General features: G+C 44.0%; 1 protein-coding gene across 1 annotated transcript; it reads right to left on the bottom strand.

The window, feature by feature from the left end:
• Positions 1-1,175: 1,175 nt before the first annotated feature.
• On the bottom strand, positions 1,176-2,275 carry LOC132955923 (uncharacterized). The gene is made up of 2 exons (XM_061029014.1): positions 2,246-2,275; positions 1,176-1,559 (listed from the first exon to the last, which is right to left on the bottom strand). The coding sequence occupies exons 1-2, from the start codon at positions 2,273-2,275 to the stop codon at positions 1,176-1,178; spliced, it is 414 nt and encodes a 137-aa protein (XP_060884997.1).
• Between the last annotated feature and the right edge of the window lie 18,413 nt (positions 2,276-20,688).

A 20,688-nucleotide genomic window follows, 5' to 3' on the forward strand; every position in this document is an offset into this window, starting at 1 on the left:
CTTTACCCATGAGTGTCCAATTTGCATAGCAGCTACCACCAGGGAGAGTGTGTTTCTCTGAGCTAACTTCTGTCCCTTCTTGTATTCACTAGTTTACAATCACTGCCGAGGGAGATGCGCGTCTTCAGCGCAGCGCTTGATACTGTACAAGATACAGAGTTGAAGATTTTAATCTAAACAGCAGATGCCATCGTGATTAGAGTATTCAAAATCTCCTACTCACTGCCTGATTGATTCTATAGGAGGGTTACGCTGCACTGTTTCACACTTCTACATGTATCACACCTTTTACATATTCTCTGACATTCTGAGACCATCTGTTACCTGTAGGCGTTTCAGACATACCAGTACATTACATCCCTGCTGAGAGGTGACTAACATGGAGCAAATCAAGTCCCTGTCTGGTTCTTCGGGAGAGGTTAACTATGATGGTTCAAATGGTTATGTTCACACCATACTGTATAACAAGATGGATGACGAAACAGCTCACCAAAAGTGAAGCCAAAGCGTTTTGATCTCCCCCTACAGACTGGCTGCAGTATAAAGCTTCGCCTCCTCCGTGTTAACAGATGGGACGAACTATAAAATCACTAACATGGTTTTTGTCATAGCAGTTAGCTCTGAACATTTATGTTTCAGTTGTGTGTGATATTGTCACGAACGGTTGGAAAACAAGGGAGGTGGACCCAAGTGCAGAATAACCAAAAATATTTAGTTAAACAAAAAGGCCAAAGGCAACAAAAACTTACTTTCTAAAGTTCAACAAAAAACACAGGGATCAAAAACACAGAGCCACAGAGGAGCACGAGCAAAAACTGACATACCAACGAACGACATACAACAACAATGAACTGACACAGAAGGGAAGAAACACAGAGACTAAATAGACAAAGGAGTAATCAAACACAGGTGAAGACAATCAGGGCAATCAAGGCAGAGCGAAACACTGAGGACAATACAAAATAAATCATGAAACATTAAAGACACACAGAACTCAAGATTCTAACAAAACACACTAGAACACAGAGATACACGAGGATAATAAATGACAAAATAAAACAGAAAACACTGAAGACAAAACTAGGAAACCATCAACACTAGGAAACTCAAATTCAAAACCAAATCATGACATAACCCTCCCCTCAAGGGAAGGATCCCAGACGTCCCAAAAAGTCTCAGAAACACAAAGCAGAGTGGGTGGAGGGGTTCCGGAGGAGGGACGGCGGACGGCCTGGAGGCAGGGCATATAGCCCAGAAAGTTCAGGAGGACGGCCTGGAGGAAGGCCATAAGGCCACGACAGTTCAGGTGGGCGGCCGGGAGGCCGACTGAACACGGAGACCAGATCAGGAGGGCAGCTTGGAGGCCGACCAGATGACAGGGGACCAGTGAGAGGCCGAGCCTCCCACGAAGACACAGTAATGGGCGGAGTGAGCAGAACCTCCGATGAGGGCGCAGGAGTCGGCAGGGCCTCCGACGAGGGAGCAGGAGTCGGCAGGGCCTCCGACGAGGGCGCAGGAGTCGGCAGGGCCTGCCGGAACTGGTGGCAGACAGCGCTCTGCTGGAACAGGAACAGGGAGCAGATAATGTCCTGCCGGAACTGGTGGCAGACGGCTGATCCATATTTAAATATATAAATATGATGTTATGATGTTGGAAGTCCGTACTATTTGGTCAAATTGATTTGCAGAGCATGGCTAATGTTAGCATTGCTAACAACTCCAGCCTTCAGTCCTCCCTGCAGGTTAACGTGCACATGCCTATGCTAAATGTAGTTACACATCGCATTAATATGCAATGCAATATATTAACCAGACTCAGCTGACACATAACTTTATCGCCATTTTATGGATCAAAATACTGACAAACTGTCACAACAAAAAGTTGATGTGCAATACATGAATTAATAAAATGTATGTTATGTAACAAAACATCTTTTTCCCCCATGTTGATGACGATAATGCGTCATGTCTGCTAGTCGGGCACCTAATTCTTTCCCGAGTTTCCAAGTTGTTGTTCCGACTTGAGCAGGCATTCATGTGCATGTTCCAGGTCGGAAAACTTTTTTTTCCCATGTGTCCGACACCACATGAATGCACCATTAGCCCCAAAGCGACAGGTGACTACGGTACACAACATTAGACAGGCTTTGGTGCGCTTGACAGAGTGCAGTCTGAAAGCAAACTGAACCAAATGAAAAATGCAACAATGTTGCAAATTTGACTAAGTGACATGTGTTGAGATCACCTTGATGCTCCTGCACAGCCCACAGCACATGTCTATTGATGTAGACACAAATAATTCTATAAAAAGGTTTATGTCGTGTACCCCTAACTCCTAACCCTAAACCCTTGGGTTATAACAACGATGGCAACAACCTTAAATTAAGTACCCTCTAAACACGACCGAGCCACTTTGTTTATATCGGCTCCATAAAAAGTTTTCTTCTTCTCACTAGTCAAATATGCACTGGTATTTTTATTTATTTGGTGCTGGAACTTAGTTTGAGCACACCCTGTGCCTCCACTTAATGTGGTGTTAAGAGGTGAAGGTGGTGTTTCTGTGAGGTCAGCTTGTTTTGACTCCATGTGACTGATCCAGTGTCTCCGAGCGTCTTCCTCTGACACCATCCGGGGAAAGGTTGGAGCTGCTCTGACGCGCTGTTCTCTTCTGCATCTCCTCTCCAAAGCAGGAGCAGATGGTGCGTTTTGGCAGCGTTTTGTTGGCTGGGAAACACCCCTTTGATTGAGTCGCCCGTTCTTTCACATCTAAAAGATGATGCGAGCAGAGCAAACTGTGAAAATAAAAAAGCACAGAAGCAAAGCCAAGTTATATCTTGCTATGTATGCAAAGTCTTATGGACCATCTGGAGGAGTGCTCATGTTCTGCTGAGCTTCAGAGAGATCTCTGTAAAAGTCACAGTCAGCGAACACAATCAGGTTTCCCCTCATGCCATTAAGACAAACAGACGAGTTCAGACTGTGAATTCTGCAAATCTGAATCCAGAATGAAGCTTTTATTCGCCTGCTGTTCCACATTAGCTGCAGTAATCAGCTAATGGCTAAATTTGGTCACAAACCACAGCGCTCTTCAGGCCGTTTTACAGTCGCCATTAGCCTTAGATTGGTAGTGACAGCACATGTTCACCCGGATTTCTAAGTGACTCCTGGTAGTGTGCCTTCTAATCCTGTAATTGGTAGAGAGAATGGGCGAGCGAGGGATACTGACAGAGAGCGAGAGGAGAGAGAGCGTGTGCAGGGAACACACACAGAGGGTTGACCCTTTTCTCTCTTTCTCTAATTAGCTGTATTAGACAAAGAGCCCCGGGAGAAGACAGATTGCATCCCATCCAGAGTGTGAGATCACTCATGTTGGAGTGCTCCTCTGAGTAAACCAGGAGCGGCGTGCCATCGTCTGATATAAAGTCACTAACCCAACACACACACCTCCCGTGGCTGCGCAGGGCGGGGGGCACGACCTCTGAAGACACATCGACATCACACGACACACAGAGCTGATGGATGGGAAAACAAATCAGTGAAAAGAACACTGTTTGTCCGGATTAATGACCTGAGGCCGTTCTATGAAGTCAGTAGAACATACCCAAGTTAACTGTTGGTTATCTTCATGCGGCTGTGGCTCAGATGGTAGAGTTAGTCATGGGGTTCGATCCCCAGCTCCTTCAGCCACATGTCCAATGTGACCTTGGGCAAGACACCATTCAGTAACTGCCCTAAGAGAGCGAGCTAAACTGCAAAACTCAGCAGGTTATAAAATCCATAAGTCAACCCAGAGTTTCTACGTGACAAATCAGAACAAATCTGCTGTGAGCAGATTATCATATTTTACAAAACTCAAAGCAAGTTATAAGTAGAATAAGAAGTCAAACACACTATCCAGAGTCGCCACGGTTGTAGCCTGTTAGCCCATGCTCAGGTGAGGTTAGGAGTAGATACAAATCAGCAAAGCCATTCAAATCAGCAAATATGACAGACAAGGATCCTACGTAGCAGCAAAGAAGAGAAAATAGGATCATCGTGAGGTGACCAGCCTTCACCCGTGGACGTGGAGTTGGCCCGCTTCCTGTTGGACAGGCAGGTGCCAAACAACGGCGGTTAGCTTGTGCTAGCGTGTGTTAGCTTGCAGTGTAAACGTACACACTACATCCTGCAGTGAGTGTGAGCTTCTGGGGACGATGAGCCAAGGAGAAGGGGTCCAGTTTGAATGTTGAGTTTATGCTACTGACTCCACCTTTAATTTCTGCTGTTGGACATTTTAACATGAGCATGGGGATTTATTTTCTTTTGAGGAGTGGGCCAAATTAAGGATCTGCAGATTTATTGGTATTCTGGCGTTCGCTTCATTTGTCATGCTTTAGTTCAAATGTTTGCAAATTGTGTGGATAGACAATTCTGGATTTGGCTCAGTTGGAAGCGTCGGTCGTCTCTCAACCGGAATGTCGGGGGGTTCGATTCCCAGCTCCTGCAGCTACATCTCCGATGTGTCCTTGAGCGAGACACATAACCCCAAGTTGCTCCCGCTGCTTCGTCAGCAGGCTATGAATGTGTAATTCTGAATGGACTCTCTACTCAGCAGCCTCTACCATCAGTGTGTGAATGTGTAGGTGTGACCTGCGGTGTAAAAGTGCTTTGAGTTATCAGAAGACTAGAAAAGTGCCGTACAAGGTCAAGTCCATTTAGCATTTATAGTTTTTTTTATCACTTTTTTCATATATTTTCTGAACGTATGTTTTTATTCTGCACAAATATAAACTCATCCTTCATAATTGAATTAAACGTTGCAGACCTTTTTAAATCCAGATTAGTGCTCGGATTAGAGTTTCATGTGGTTTAATGAGTTTCTCACATGAGCGCTTCAGACTGTTGAAGAATGTTTAACATACTATGATCATAAGTGATTCTGGCCCATGAATACAGCTTATCATCTGAACCTGTGAGCACTGCACCTTGTTTCAGACATGAAACTCTCACATTCCCTTCAGTACATGTGGGAAAGAAAACGTGTTTCCCACAGAAAATACATGGAGACAAACAAATCCCTTTTCAGCAAAACATTTGTCATCCACTGTTCTTTCGGCTTATGTGTGTCCAAGAGACCCAAGGCAATTTCTCAGACAGTAACACAGAAAAACCCATCCTCCTCTAAATCCTGCGTCAGAGCTTTTAGCGGGATCACTTTGGAAGGAAGAGGGAGGTTGATGTGAGGACAGAGACTCTGCTGAAGGTGTCCTCCTCCTTAAAGTTTAACAGTGTTATCCATCACAGGAGTGCACCAAAACAAACCCCCTGATTATCCTCACTAACAACATTAATCTGAGCTTAGGCTGGATGAAATAATGATGAGGGAAGATCAAATCGCTGATGGACGGCTGTGGAAGATACCGTTATCATCCTCCTCATCATCTCAGAAATACAACAATTAAAAGAGAAAAAAACAGTGAGATTCTCCTATTGAAAAGTGCTGAAGGTGATGCTGGAGGAAAGTAGGGGACAGGAGGCGAGGGGAGGGGAGGGGGGGGAGGTACGGCCTCCCCTACATACCAATGGCATTGATCCCTAAGGAGACTGGTGATGAGGCCGTATGCACATTTTTTATTCTGGTTATAAAAGTGCATTTTGTTCCAGCGTGAAGTCGTCTCAGGGCTGTTCTGATGAGCCTGGACATTTCAGTGTGTCCCCCCCCCCCTCAAGAACCTGGTGCAATGTTCTCCGCGGCCTTAGATCACAATGCAGCATCTCTCCAGCTCCAGCGAGCTGCAGGGATCCCAACGCTCTGGATCTCATATCCCTTCACACTTTCATGTTCCGACTCACATGTGTGAGAGCAGCTGTTTAATATTTCATCACATTGTATTATCCACACTCTCCACCTGATTCAATATTTAACACATGCACAGTGTTTTACTAATGTTGTTTTGCTGCACAATATTGCTTCTGAGAATATTCATGATTCGACAGGATTCAGTTGGTGCTGAAGGACGCAGGTACTTTTGTTCAGTCCTGCAGAGTATCCTCATACAGTGGTTCATGAAGGAAACAACTGAGAAGGAATAACAGTATACATGTTTATGCATTTACCCTGGGTTGTATAATACCAATGGTGACATCCCCTTCCTTATACATCTGATACCGACACACGAGATAGCGTCTACATAGATAATAAATTCATCAATCCAGGACAACAAGAATAACGACAAAAAAGCATAAAAAAGTAAGTGCAACATTTTGCAGAAAACTCAGCAGGATGAGATGTATTAAGTTACGCTTTGGTGTATTTCTTTTGACATGTTGAATCGGCGTCGGTGGTTGGTGAGAGGAATCTCTCTGATTGGCTGTTAGGTTTCATTTCTCTCCAGCTCTCATCACAGGTTAAGGAAAGCCCCTTGAGATTGCCGCTGTAGTATCTATGCTTTCACCCATTAGTGCGGTTTCTCCTTATCTGTCTCCTCTGCCTCTTCTTTTCTTTTTCCACTAAAAGACCAAGGACTGACAACGCGTTTTTCAACTTTTTATCAGACATTATTCTCCATTAGTAGGCTACTTACGAGTGGTGACCGACAGCGGTGTGAAAATGGTCTTCTTGTATCATAACAACAGACTACCGCCGCCTGCTGGCATGGAGAGTTATTTCCTCCCAAACATGTGCAGAACGTACGTGTTGGTTGGCCGTCGGCTGTAGTCTTTGCGGTGTGTTCAAGTGCAACTTTTTGACAAAAGGCGGTCTTCATCACCACTAGTTCTTTGCCGTCTGCTTGGTGGGTCAGGGCCTTAAAAGGTTGGAGCAACAGCCAGCTTTTGGTGGATTCATCATGTTGGGATGGCTAAGACTTTTTCATTTCATATCTTTGTCTTTGAGTCCAACTAGCAACTTGAGAAATGAGATTGCAGACATCAGTTTAGAGGGATTCATTTGATCTAAATCCACATGTTATTCATACTGATGTCTGATTTCTCTTTTTGCTTTGCACAGGACTGTCTCCTGCATACAGCTATGTCCAGCTGAAGTGCTGCTAGACGATGCTACTCGGACCACACAAAGAAATTAAAACCCCTTTCAGCACAAAAATCCTGTCTCACACCTCCAGAGATTAGTTCCTGACTAATGAGGAACTTGTAGAATGATACTTTTTGGCGATTTCTTGCAGTCTGAGCCACAAAGGAATGACATTTTGGTGAAAATGGCTTCATACTTAAGAAATGTGAATTTGATTCTTCTTGTATTCAATTATTTTATAAATTAAATCTTTTACGATGTTTGCACTTTTGAGAAATGAGTCCAATACTTTAATGCTTGAATTAAATATTTTCTCTTTGAGTACAGTTGTGTTTAAAACATGTCTAGTTGATGTGATTAAAGGCACATGAGGTTCACATCTCAGCATACATACTGTGGTGGTGTTTAGGTTTTATTAGACACGTCACAGTTTCTCCCTGTGTATCTTAAAGTGTGTGATAACTGCAGAGGAAAGGTTTTGTGGTTTCCTCTGCAGCTTGACTGCCTGTCGTTTTATTGTTTCCCCATAAGAGGCAGTGTCAGCGTGCAGACACACCCTTTACACACACTCATAATGAAGGTCAACGTGAGGCCGTCATCCTCGGGAGTCTGAGCAGGGAAGCTCACACACACACACGCACACACACACACACACACACACACACACACACTCTGAGCGACACAAAGCCAGCTCAGCACAGCTGTGGCTCGGCTTGTTGTGAGCATGTCCATCCAGGCAGAAGAGGTCGTCTTCAGCATCACTCATGACTCCAACCTTTGATCTCTCTCTCTCTCTCTCTCTCTCTCTCTCTCTCTCTCTCTCTCTCTCTCTCTCTCCTTCCCTCAGTGTCTCTTCATGGCTAAATGTAGAGTTCAAGACAAACACTTTCCAACATTTCCAAGGTCCTTGTTTAAATCAAACATCCTGCTTGTGTAATAATTTCATCTCCTGTCATCAGGCTGCTGGTTCCTTAAACGTTACAGAGGTCAAATAAAAACATAAGAACAGAATAAAGTCGTGAAGAAGAAATGTAACACCGGTGCTGTAGGTCAAAGTTTTCTCTTTTGATAATATTCCCACGGCGGCCATGTTTCTGTGACAAGCTCCAGGTTTAAGTCATGTGACCGTCGCAAATCTGAGCAACTGTTTCATTTCAAACCTTCCTGATTGATGAGAACAGACACAGTACACTCTGTAAATCTTTCTGCATTCTAACCTCTCTCCATTTTTCAAAAGCATCTCCAATATTGATCCTAGTTTGAGCATGTTTCTGCTCGTGGAGCTTATTAGAAACATGCAGAGGCTTTTCAGGTCGGGTACAATCACTTCTATCTGAACCATTTCTCTTGGCCACTTCCATCACTGCAACACCTGTTGGTTTGACCTGATAACTGGTCTCATATCTGGCAAACCGAGGGGCGTCCAAAACAGCCGTGTGGGGGTGCCTTAAAACCGCCTACCTTCTCTGGTCCAAACAAATCCAGAGCATTCAGGACCAGAATCTAAAGTTAGAAGGAGGACATACTGGCTGCTGTATTGTTGTCAGAGAAGCCAGCACTTCAACATAGCATGTTTCCTTCATGTCTGATCATATAGTAAGGTCACTTTATCATTTCACTCAGGAAATAGTCCTCCTTCAGGATGCAGAAACTTTGCAAGAAAAAAAGAACGAGAAAGAAACTAACACATCTTAAAGCTTCAGGACATATTTGATGGTTTTGCACAGCAGAACAGTAAAATAATCCTTTTGTCCCCATTTAAGGACAAAACATATTTCCCACAGAGTCACTCCCCTTTTCAAACGGTGTGATTAGTTTTTCTACCTTTCAGGACGTTCTAATCCCACACAGCTTTAGGATCAAGTCAAAATGCAAACCAAACAATAGCTCAGGACTCAGGGGTGTAATGCATACATTTCATGATTAGAAGAAGTCAGCAACAATAAATATGTTTATTTAACAGAGAGAGATTTCACACACGGTTAGAGAACTAGCATCCCTCAGACTGGTAGATGTACAAACACCATCATGAAACAAAGATATAGATTAGTCCCCTTCCATCTTAAAACACAATATCTGTAATTAGCTGCAATGTCAAAATATCTCTCAAACAAACACACACCTTTTCTCACAGCCACTTGAATGACAGGCAAAGATTGAGTATAAATATGACGACATGTGTGCAGCACAGAGATGGAAATGCTTTGTTTTTCTGCAGCCCTCAGGCAGCGTTCAATCCCCACAGCAGTGACACAGGAGGCTGATGGGAAATACAGGAGCAGAGGCGGTTTACGTCATGTGAATACGGCCCTCGACATATGGATGATGCAGAAATGGAGTGCCTGGAGCGCTCATTAGAACCCTACAAACCATAACACATAAAGGCTTTCTGCTCGGGCTTCAGCTCCTGTTTGCTCTCTCTTAGTTCAATTATCAATGTCCACAATGTTGCTAAATTCATGCGCTGGGTTTCTTCCTGCAGCACCAGAGATCCACTAAAGCACATGAACACATCTCTCAGGAGACATGCAGCGTTTCAGGGAACTCTGGGTAATGAGGTGGAAAACAGCATTGATAATGTTGACCAGCGCTCGGCGGACTGATGTAGATGCGTCGGGCTCGATAAATAATGTGTGAGGTGTGGTCTCTGTTTTGCGGAGGTTTCTCTCGTTGACCCTCTCAGTCCTCTGAATCTCGCTGAGTCTGTTTAATTATGTAAACTTATAGAGACAAAGAGAGAGAGAGAAAGAATAAAGATACTGTGAACTGACAGACTGGAGGGTTATTGAAGGTCGAGGACCAAACGAAGACCGCCACATTATATGTGAAGGAATTCTTCTGTGTTGGTTTGTTTCTTTATTGAAGTTACTTACATGTGAAGCTGCTTTAAGATGCTAAAAACATACAATCTTTGCACAAGAAGTGGACAAATTGTACGTTTGATTTGAATCTTTTTCACAAGGGTGTTGCAAGACGGATCAATTGTGCACCCTACCACTTCCCCTGCATGTTTCACCTACATGCACAAACCCTGGTAGGTCATAGGGACCAATTCAAGTCCTCCAAGAGAGCCTCTTTGAGCCACATCCAAAACCCAGCTGTAGCGCCCTCCAGTCACGCGGTCTTGATTAAAAAGGTTGTACACCTTTTGGAAGAAACTCAACTGAGCTGACACGAAGTTTAAATACTTTAATGTACACATACAGTAGGTCCAGATCCACAAAGGGATTGCGCTGCTTTTGCGGGCGCTCAACCTGCAAATGAGGGAAAAAGAAAGCGTGGAATCCATAAAGCACGCGCAAAGGGTTAAACGCACACAGCACTGCTTAGCAGACGTTGTCCTGTGTGTGCCTGTCTCATCTGCATCTAAATTAGCAAATATTCCAAAATTCGATGCAACATGTCCTCCTTCCCCTGCAAAAAATAAGCCTAATTGCAAAAACCTGATCTAAAGACCAGCACTTAATGCCGCAGGAAGTTACAGTGGTGCTATTTAAAGACATTGAGACCCATCTATTAAATCAGCGCAGTTTCTCTCTACGCTTACTCAAATAAATGAAAGAAGAACATTGCAATCAGCCAGGGGAAACAGCACCGCGGTATTTCTAAGAGATGTCACACGCAATCTTTCCATAGATCAGGAAAACAATTCCGCCTCTGTTACTACTTTAAATTAAAGATCTGTTAAAGTCTGTAGATATTATTTTTGACATTACTATTATTAATATAACCAGGTGTTAAATCAGTCCGGGACTGTCAGCGACTCAACGCTTCATCTGTGGAGAGGTTTGGAGCTGTTACGCATGAGGACTTATATTTTTTTCATGCCACCCTTTCTTGCTCCATTCAGAGAGGAGGCTTTGTTCTTAACAGTGAAACTCGTTTTATATTTTTCATGTCTGGCATCAAAACACATCCTTAAAAAAGTTTCCTCCTCCCCTTCGAGCTCGTCTTTTTAATGTGGGAAAAACAGCTCCATCAGAGCAAAGGTGCAGACGTCTGTTTCTCCACATTAAGATGCAAAACAAGAGCAAACTGCGCGGAGAGGGAAAACTTTGTGGGCGTGTTAGCGCTGGCATATCAGGGTGCTAAAATGGCAGGGCGGGCGTTACTCTTGCGGGCGTAATCCATTCCTATTCCGATATGTCCTTTGATGTAACGCAACATAATAAAAGATAACTGCACTTTCCTATAGCGCCCCCTAATGGACACAAAGTGACCAGAGCAGAGCACCCCTAACCTGCTCGATAACACGAGGGGCTGATTCAACGTCCTGCCTCCACCTCTGATTAAACCTTTATTTTACTTTTATTCTTGTTAAGTAAAGTGCAAAAGAAATCTCGTCGAACAAGAAGAATCTGAGGTGAGAGCTCTTTTACTTGATTCTCTGTAATGATGTTAAAGCTTCAAGAGGCAGAGAATTCCCTCCTTCAGAAATAAACCTTCTGCTTTTTATTAGCAAGGAGTGTGTTTGAAGTGAAGCACACTTATTCAGAAAATACCTCCAGTCCAACAATCGGCAGAGAAATGGAAAATGCAAGACTTTATATTGGATTTTCCTCAACAACAAAGATAAGAGCGACCTGGGGAACAAGCTCTGCTCTGGGTTTTGGAGACAGAGCAGATATCAGAGAGGAGCACAGGGATAGTTGAAGGGCCAGTGAAAGATAGAGGGGAGGGACGCACATCGCTATGACGGCCTTTTTGGAAAATGTATGCTCTAATATTGCTGCTGTGTTCCTCTCCCTCCGTGGAGAAGAACAGGTGTGAGAGGAGAGAAGGACGAGGTTGGTTCAATGAAAGCCCCTGCTTTTAGAAAGGGCTTTTTTATTTTGGCAGCTGTGACCCACTTTTACACGTTCATACTAGAGCTATGATACACACACACACACACACACACACACACACACACACACACACACACACACACACACACACGCCCACACACACACATGCTGCCTCGCCTCAGTGAAGAGGAAAACAGAGGCATCTGGAAAAGCCGTCCTGTGGGAGGCATTGACATGATTTGCGGGGGCTCTCTGTGTTTCCCGGAACGTCGATGATGCAGCTCTCTGCTCGGTGACTTCCCCGTGCGATTGCCGTGGCAACTGATGGCTGCACGACTAATTGGCGAAACACATAAGCAGACCTGCACGGGGAGCAGAGGAACGTACTGTACCGTAATGTAAGGAGGCATGTGAGACCACACAATGTATAAATGATTGCACATTAATGTTTAACTCCGGTTTAAGTGTCTCCTCAGGAGCGAGGTAGAACCTTTCAGTTCCCCGAAGGCTCGGCTGAAGCTGAATCGACAAACTTCATCTTACATGTGATGGCATGTTGGTGTGTTTTTTTAAAAGAACCTTACACTTTCTGCAAAGTCAGGATATTGTTACTTAGAGAGCCAAAGGTAGTGAAACACACATTTGTGATGTGTCCATGATTTTAAAGTCCCATACGGCACTTTTACATAAGACGGGATTCTGACCCTCCAGACCGGATTCTGTGGCCCCTACTCACACTGATCCCTAAATGATGCCATAAAGAAGCAACGTCGTTACTCACACTCTTCTTTGTTACAGAAAACAAACTACTTTGTAACATTTCTGTTACTGTGTGAGTGTAACGGCCTGTTCTCGCGTATAACTCTTCAGAATACGATGCTGCAGGTTTCTCTCTGAGCTGAAGGGTTCAGCTCTTCACATGAACTCTTTTCCTGCTGCGCCAAAGTCAGTTTAAACAAAACAGCAGCCTCTCGTCAACAATAAAGCCAAAGTCGAAATGCAGAATAAAACTGCAGTTCCTCAAATGTCCACTTGACAACCCACAACCAGCGCCTGACACCCAGCCTCCACCATCAGACTGTGTTGTCCCTCAACCAGCGGCGTCCTCCTTCATGCACGGCCTGCTCCGACCTCCACCTCAGCAGCAAGGAAGTGTGGACAACAGGAACGCGAGGAATGGAAGAAGAAATCCTACCTGCATATTATCCCATATGCTCTTTTTTAAAGCGTCTCGATACAGTCTGTGGTTTAAATGTGATGAGTCATCACTAATTGTGCTATAAATGGAAACCGTGAAAGTTCTGATACAGGTATCCCGTCACTTTAGGTCCTGAAGTCATTTGCAGGTCATGCAGAGATTACAGAGACGTCATGTGCTTCTTTCTCCGGCTTAAAGGCGGTACAACATCGGCCTCCCGTTTCTTTGTCCTTGTGCGAAACATAAGAAAGTAAATCTGTCAACATGAGATAAGATGGCATTAATCTGATCACAAACACCAGCTGTAAAACATTACTTACTGAAGAAAAACAGGATCACAGATGCTTTGAACAAGACGCTGCAGTCGCTGCAGATCTTAATGGGAATAAATTATCCATTTAAAAGCTTCACGTGCTGATGCCTCCATGTGGGAGCCACAGCTCCAACAATACTTTGACAAATGGTATTTCCAGTCCCTAATGTGATGTCTGCAGACTACACACAGAGAGGTGATGATTACAGACCGGGTGGGTCTGTGCTGCTTTTTATTTTCAAAGCAGAGAAAGTGACGAGAGGGAAAGACGTCAGGATGATCAGCCTGGCTTTATCTGTCAGCAGGAGGGGCGTGTAAGAAGCTGATTTCTCCTGTAGTTTCACCCTGTATGACTTTAGTTTGTGTGCAGTGTTTTTATAAACACCAAGTCATAGGTGTGTAATCCTTTTAGTGAATCAGGCCCTCAGACTTCTTTTTTAACCAGTGGAGTCTCCTCCCTGCTCGCCATTGGAAAAGAATGCCAGCTAAATGAGTCTTTGCTTCTCTTGTGAGACTAAGGGTGCACTCACATAGGGAATCCGAACCGTAATGCTTCACCCCCAAAGTCCAGTTTGTTTGACTACAGTGAGTGCTACGTACCATGACCTCTTGGACCTGGCACTGTTGGAAGAGGTGTGCTGTGGCACGGTACAGCTGCTCATGCACGAGCACAAGCACAGGAATGCATAACTTGCTGAGGTTAAGTAACTAAATTGTGTCTTTTACATAAACTCGATGGCGGCTCTGCATTATCAAGAAATGAGTGTTAGAGGTCTGTATCTGACCAAAATTTCTCAACATAAGCCACAAACCGTCAGTGAAGATACAGTCATGTCTCTCTTTGTTATTGTCTGATTTTAGACCAGAGAAAATTCACCGTGCTGCAGATGCTATCATAATGGACGCTATTTCACAGCACAACAAAATAAACCTGAAACAAAAATAATTTGTACCAGATAATGCAAACTGCAAACATTCTATTTCCTCACTTTAAGTATTTAGTCCCGGAGCAATGTCCGGTGGGCTCCGGCAGCACTACACGTAGGACATATTTACAAGAGGTAACCGTGCTCAGGCCCGGTTGGGCTGGAACAGTGTGAGTGCAGGCCAGCGGGGGAATCGTGCTTCGGCATGGTACGGGACAAATGGGCCCAGTGTGAGTGCCTTCGCGGCAACATCAGCCTCCTTACCTCCTCCACCTACAGCCCTTATACCCATTACAACCATCAGCTACACTCTGACAACAAACACACTCATGGTGTCTCTGTTTCCTCCAAAGCTAATATGAATGAACTGACTCAGGTGTATCTTCATGAAGTACAGAGGTAACAGAGGTTTTCTTACTGGAAGGTAAACTATAATGTCTTGCCATCTTGCCCATATTTTTTCACAGTGTATATTTGGTTCATGGAGAGACTCCCAGGTGACGATCGTAGCAGATAATAATAATCTGCAACAGACTCCCCTTCATATGAGAGGAGGCCGATCCCCCGGCTCGCACGCTGCACCATCAGTGGTCATTCATTATATTCTACAAAGAAGCACTACAGTAATAATCATTTATATCCCCGACCACTGAGCTCTGTGGATATACGGCCCTGATCAAACGCCAACACTGAACATCAAACGGCCTCATTCAGTTGTAAGTCTGGCTGTAAATTAGGGAGACATTAAAGCGTGCCAGCAGTGGTGCCAGGGACGGGGTTTTAGACTAATAAGACAGTTATTGGAAGTGATGACAGCATGTTGGCAAGTGCCATTACTCCAGAGCTGACCCACAATTCACTCCGAGGAGGGAAACAGCTAAAAGCGGAGAGAAATATCGACAGAGGAGAAACGTTTTAGTACTCTAAAAATGACGTAGTGCTTTCAGCTGGTCTCGTTTTTCATGGAAAGGAGGGAATGTGAATGATTCCGTTTTGAAGCAGCGTTACATGACACAAGAGGCACCTCTTCATCTTTTCTTTTCGGGAAGTCTGTCTCCATTTTGGAGAAGCTGTTTGGATTTTAATTCCGCGCCTGGCTCCACATTCTAGCAGCCCATGGCCGAGGGCTCAGACTTGTAGCCCTGTGGGCAAAAAAACGAAGCATTATCAGAAATTCTTGACGAAGCACTTTCTTTGCTACGACTCAGCAGCACGCATAGTTAAACTCAAGGGGACAGTTTCTCTCTAAAAGCTCTTGAAGCAGCCCGGCTCTTTCTGCAATTTGGAAAACACAGTTTTCAAAAGAAATTGGGTCATGGTAATGGCAGAAGGACATGGCATGTATAAAGAAACGGCCCCTGGAGAGGGATTCGAGAACAATGATGGCCCGCTCAGACGGGGCCGTGCTTCACTGCTTTGTCAGTGCTGTAACAGCAAAGTCTTGTCCTCTGAAAAGCTGGTATTTCTCAGCCTGTCTGTCGGATTCCTCCACATTAAAGTAATGTGTATCATCCAGGAGCAGGGAGTGGGCAGGCCGTTGATCCCGGGTCATTTCATAAACAAATAAGAAGCTTAAAGTGCTTCTTAGCCTCTAATGATGGAGGAGTTCAGAGCCGGCCTCCGATGAATAAGAGGTCTTTCTGTGGTCATGTGGAAAAAGGAGAAATGTGAGGCACTCTGAAAACATGTGTGAAGCCTTTATTCTGCATGGCCAGTCATAACTGCAAGCTTAAAATTACAGAAAGAAAAAAAACGGAGATCCAAGCACTCAAAAAATCAGTTAAAGGCTTTATTCTGCTCAGCTGCTCTCTGTGAAGCTTGAAACTCCCAGTTATAACTAAACACAGAAAAACAGGAGCTTTTAAACAGACTCTGACTCTTTAACTTGACTATAAACAGTTCTTAGAAGTGACTGAATCTTTAAATAATTTAACAGAATGCAATGAGAAATAAGAAAGCATTGCTATTATGACTGATATGTCTACAAATACAGCTTCAGAAGAGACAATAAAGTGTTCGCTTACAGGTGTACAGAGTGCAGACGTTTAGTGCTGCAGGAAACTCTGGATGGTGAGTGATGCAGATTGCAGGCCGGTGTGAGCTGCTGGTATGCTCTGATCTAGAAAGGTCCTGAAGTACTGTTTTTACCAAGACCAACTGGTGAAAGTGTGGGCATGATCTCACAGATTATATGCATGCACCACAAGGTTACTTAGGACCTCTGATCTTTGCTGGTTTTAGGCGATGATGAAAACCAGAAAACTAAATCACTAAATAAAGAAGATTCACATTACAAGTCTTTGTCAGGTTGTCAGCTGAGGGGGCTGCACGCCGAGCTACAACCTTAATCCATATAATCAACGTCATGTCAATCAATCAAAGAGGCGGGTCTAAGCCTATAGCAGCATAACAACATAACAGCGAAGTGATCTATGTCTAAGCCAGCACAAACTAAATGTTTCAACAAAATGGAACGTTTTAAGCTTAAAAGTAAAGAGGGTGTCTGTGCCCCGGACCCTGACTGCTAGTTGATTCTAAAGGAGAGGGGCCTGAAGGCTCTACCTCCCATAGTACATTTAGAGACTGTAGGTACCATGAGCAGGGCTGCCTTCCTGGAGCATAAGGGGTTATATGTCGCTATCAACTCGTTAAGATATGATGCTTCCAGACTATTTAAGTCATGTTACAAATCTTTGTCAACATTTTCTCCTCTTTGTGTGCAGAGATGAGGAGTTCACGTTCACCATTGAACTTGTAATCTTTGTTCCCCTGCTGTTTTTTTTCTTTTCAACAGAAGAAAAGTATATTTTCTCACCAGGAGCTTGAACAATGCTCTTCAGCAGGATGCATGCATGAACTGGGGTGTGTGCTACACATGCATGCAACATGCTGCAGAATCACTGTTTGCTGTTTCTAGTTCAGCTGTTTCTCAGCTTGATGAAGGCCTATCATGAAAAAATGCATCTTTGACTATATGGACAAACTTACATACAATTAAAAAAACAAATTCCCTCAAACCTGTCGGGGAGAGCTGGAGTTTTAAAAAGGGTAACTGGTTAGGCTGGTTACAGACGATTTTCAGATCTTAACTGATTTAAAAAATGTGGTAGACCACAGACATGAGGACAGTTAAAACCGATTTTTTAAATTCTATTGTTTCGAAACACACACACACAAGACGATTCGGCCAGACCGCGAGACCACACACCTGCAACGATTTCAGAGACTCGAGATCTCACAGAAACACGTGTGATCAAACGTGACTTCATAACATACGACTTTGTGCGTTTTGTTTTGCAGCTTAAAACAAAAACTAGAAGAAGAATATGGGGGAAATCCTGGTTGTGAAGGTACAGTTGCTTTCTGTTCGCTGCCATGTTTGTGAGTTGTTAATGAACGCAACATCTGGACACACTTCCCAGCTCAGTGGCTGTTGCACGCAAAAATGTTCAATATTTATGATGTACAACTTGGGCCTCAAATCGTCTAATGTGTAGCCAGCCTTAGGTCATTAAGAGGAGCCGTGCAGTCTATATAATGAAATTACTTTAATCTCTGATTATTGTATTAGAATGCAATGTTTGTTATAAATATTGTTTATTGTAGTTTATTGTTGAAAAGTTTATCATCGTTATTGACCTAAATTAGATCACATCCCTCGACAGACATTGCCCCCCCCCCCCCCCCCCCCCCCCCCCACAGTCTTTCCATCTAACATACAATAACAGCAGCAGTAATGATACACATGTAGCAAAGAACAGGGCTGTGGTAATAACAGCAAATGCAGCCTCGTGCAGGATACATCCTCAATCATGTTTATTGCAGGAACAGAAATGGGTCTGAAACATTAATGGAACATCGTCCCAGTCGGTCACAAACCGCAGCACACAGATGGAGAGGACTCGGGGTGAAACATTGGCTTCAATCTCTGCATTTTGGCAGCTTCCAGCCCATCTTTAGGCCCTGTGTGGATTTGTGTATACAGAGACATGAATCATACTGAACGAGGAAGGTGTGTTTGTTTTGCACCGCTGTGTGCTCAGCTTCCAGCGCTGATCCATACGTCTCCGAGCACATCCATATCTCATGTCCAAGTCCCACAGAATAGTTCAGTAGTGAGTTTAAATTTTTCATTACAACAAGTATGGATGGCATCGTAAAAACGTGGTTACCAAGCAACTGCTTCTCAGACTCCCAATCAGCGGGAAGCTGGTTTGCGATTCAGACACAAATATCATCAGACTCTCTTCTCCTGCTCTGCATGTCACTCAGTGTGCAGAAAGAGACTGAATGGATTCATTTGACTTGTAGTTAATGGAAAAACAGTGCTTTTCATCCAAGCACCTTTCAGTTTCACCTCCATTAGGACAAATCTGTTTCCAAAGTCAGCCTATCACACCCTGAGCCTGAACCAGCCACTCAGGAGAGCCTGTACGTTTATATGAAAGGCTTAGATTTAAAATGAGGATCTTTGGGTCCCCTAACCTGCTGTCAGTCACACCACTGGTGATAGGAAAGAAAGATGCTTATGCAAAGCATTTCCCCTACTGTTCCTGTCAGGCAGCCTTTGAAATCCTTTTCTAATGAGAGCTGGCATCCCACCTTCCTTCAGTGTTTCCTCCGGAGGGTTAGCGACAGAAGGATGACAGCAGAGAAAGTGCCTCAGTCAGGAAAAGTCTCGCGCTCTCGGCTTATAAAGGAGCTGCTCTTTGAGGGTTTGAGATTTGTCTGTTTTATAAACAATGTCATATGATTGCACGGCGGCGGTCAGCGGTGTGACCTCCATCTGCAGCAGTGATATCTGATCTGGCACCGCCGGCTGCCCGTGCAGCGCTCTGACAGGCGCTGCTGACGGAGGCAGATTCTGGGACTCTTAAAAAGATTCCGAAATATTCTCGTCTTCTTTTGTTTATCAGCTCAGAACGGAAAGTTTTCTGCTTATTTTGTAAATACAAGAATGTTTTAAGAGTGGTTGTAATGTATATGTTCTAGTGTACAACCCTGAGTGTGTCTTAAGCCCAAAAGTTTCCTACTGAATTTGTAGCTTTATTAAACACGGATGAGGAATTACAGCTTGTTAATCCTCAATGCAGCAGCTCGGTCAGTTACACAACACTTAATAATATATAATATAAAGCTGTTGGTCACTTTCTAGGGTCACCTCATTTTCACCTCAGTTTAAATTAAAGGTCAAATTTTATACTAAATACACTTCACCATGTTCCTCTAACGCTAATATGTGTCTCTAGTCCGTCTACAAACCCCCCAATGATGAGAAGTCCATCCTCTCCGTCTTTTGCCTGCTCCACTTTTCAGAAAATGTGTGCTCAAACAGGCTGTTTGGAGATTTTCCCTTCATGACATCACAAAGGGCAGTAACCCCTCCCCCAGGTGGGTGACACTCCCACAGCTAGGTGTTTGTTCTGCCCTCTGAGTCTGCCTTCTCACTTTAAACAATAGGACATGGAGCGAGAAAGCCCGAGACACCCAAGTCCTTCCAGAGAGGGGGCGTGGTCAGACACAGCTCATTTACATTTAAAGGTACAGACACAGAAACAGCCTGTCCTGAGCAGGGCTGAAATAGAGGGGTTTATAGGCATGATAACTGCGTCACCTGTTACACCGTGCCTGCCTGTCAATCTAGTGTGCTACACGCCCTATTGTGAGTCATGAAAACATTCACCCCCCGTACAATGTGTGACGATCGAAACATGAGCTAATCAGAACTATTTGGTTTTTTGAGGAAAAGCTGCTGTTTTAAGTTTGTAGCATAAACAGACCTAAATAGTAAGCAACAATGAAGAAGATGTAGAGGGGACTCTCATCAGCAGTGGATTAACAAAGGTCAGTACGTGATGGAAAAGTACAGTTTTGATTGTGCCAAATTAAACACCACACTGTGTGCATTGTGATGAAGGACAGGAGTGGCTTACTCACTGTTTCTGTGTAAAACTGTTCAGTGACAGTCACAGTGTTTGTCCTGGTTTGCCAACAGAAGGTCAGCAGACCGACTCAGGAAACACTGTGTGGTTTTAACCCAGATTTGGCTCATTTTTTCCGGCTCATGGTGAGTGTGCACTTCTTTTCAGTTAGCAGTGCAGGTCATGGTGGACGGTTGGCACAGAGCAGCTTTAATTAGTGTGTGCTCACCTCCTGACCTGCTGAGTGCTGCCGTTTTACTTCAAATCCTGCAAACTGGCCGCGCCTCGCTGCAGAGATTTTAGACGATTTTGTATCTTTGAAGAGCAAACACAAACAAATCATAACCAACTCTGGTAGCTGTGGTCTTCAGTTCAGAAAAGTTACACTGTAAATTAAATAATTTGTAAAGACCCCCAATCTTTCTATTAGCAGTAATATACATGAACAACATCCTTCTGTGCATCGTTGTGAATGCCTCATCTCAAAACATCAAAAAAGTCACAAACATAACTGAATTTCCAATAAAAGAT

This window comes from Labrus mixtus, chromosome 21, assembly GCF_963584025.1.
Source record: "Labrus mixtus chromosome 21, fLabMix1.1, whole genome shotgun sequence".
Taxonomy (NCBI): Eukaryota; Metazoa; Chordata; class Actinopteri; order Labriformes; family Labridae; genus Labrus; species Labrus mixtus.

Coding starts and splice junctions, on each gene's coding strand:
- LOC132955923 (XM_061029014.1), bottom strand. CDS start 2,275: ATGTGCTGTGGGCTGTGCAGGAGCATCAAG. Junction 1,560..2,245: donor GGCTGTGCAGGAGCATCAAG/GTGATCTCAACA, acceptor TTCCTGTTCCAG/CAGAGCGCTGTCTGCCACCA.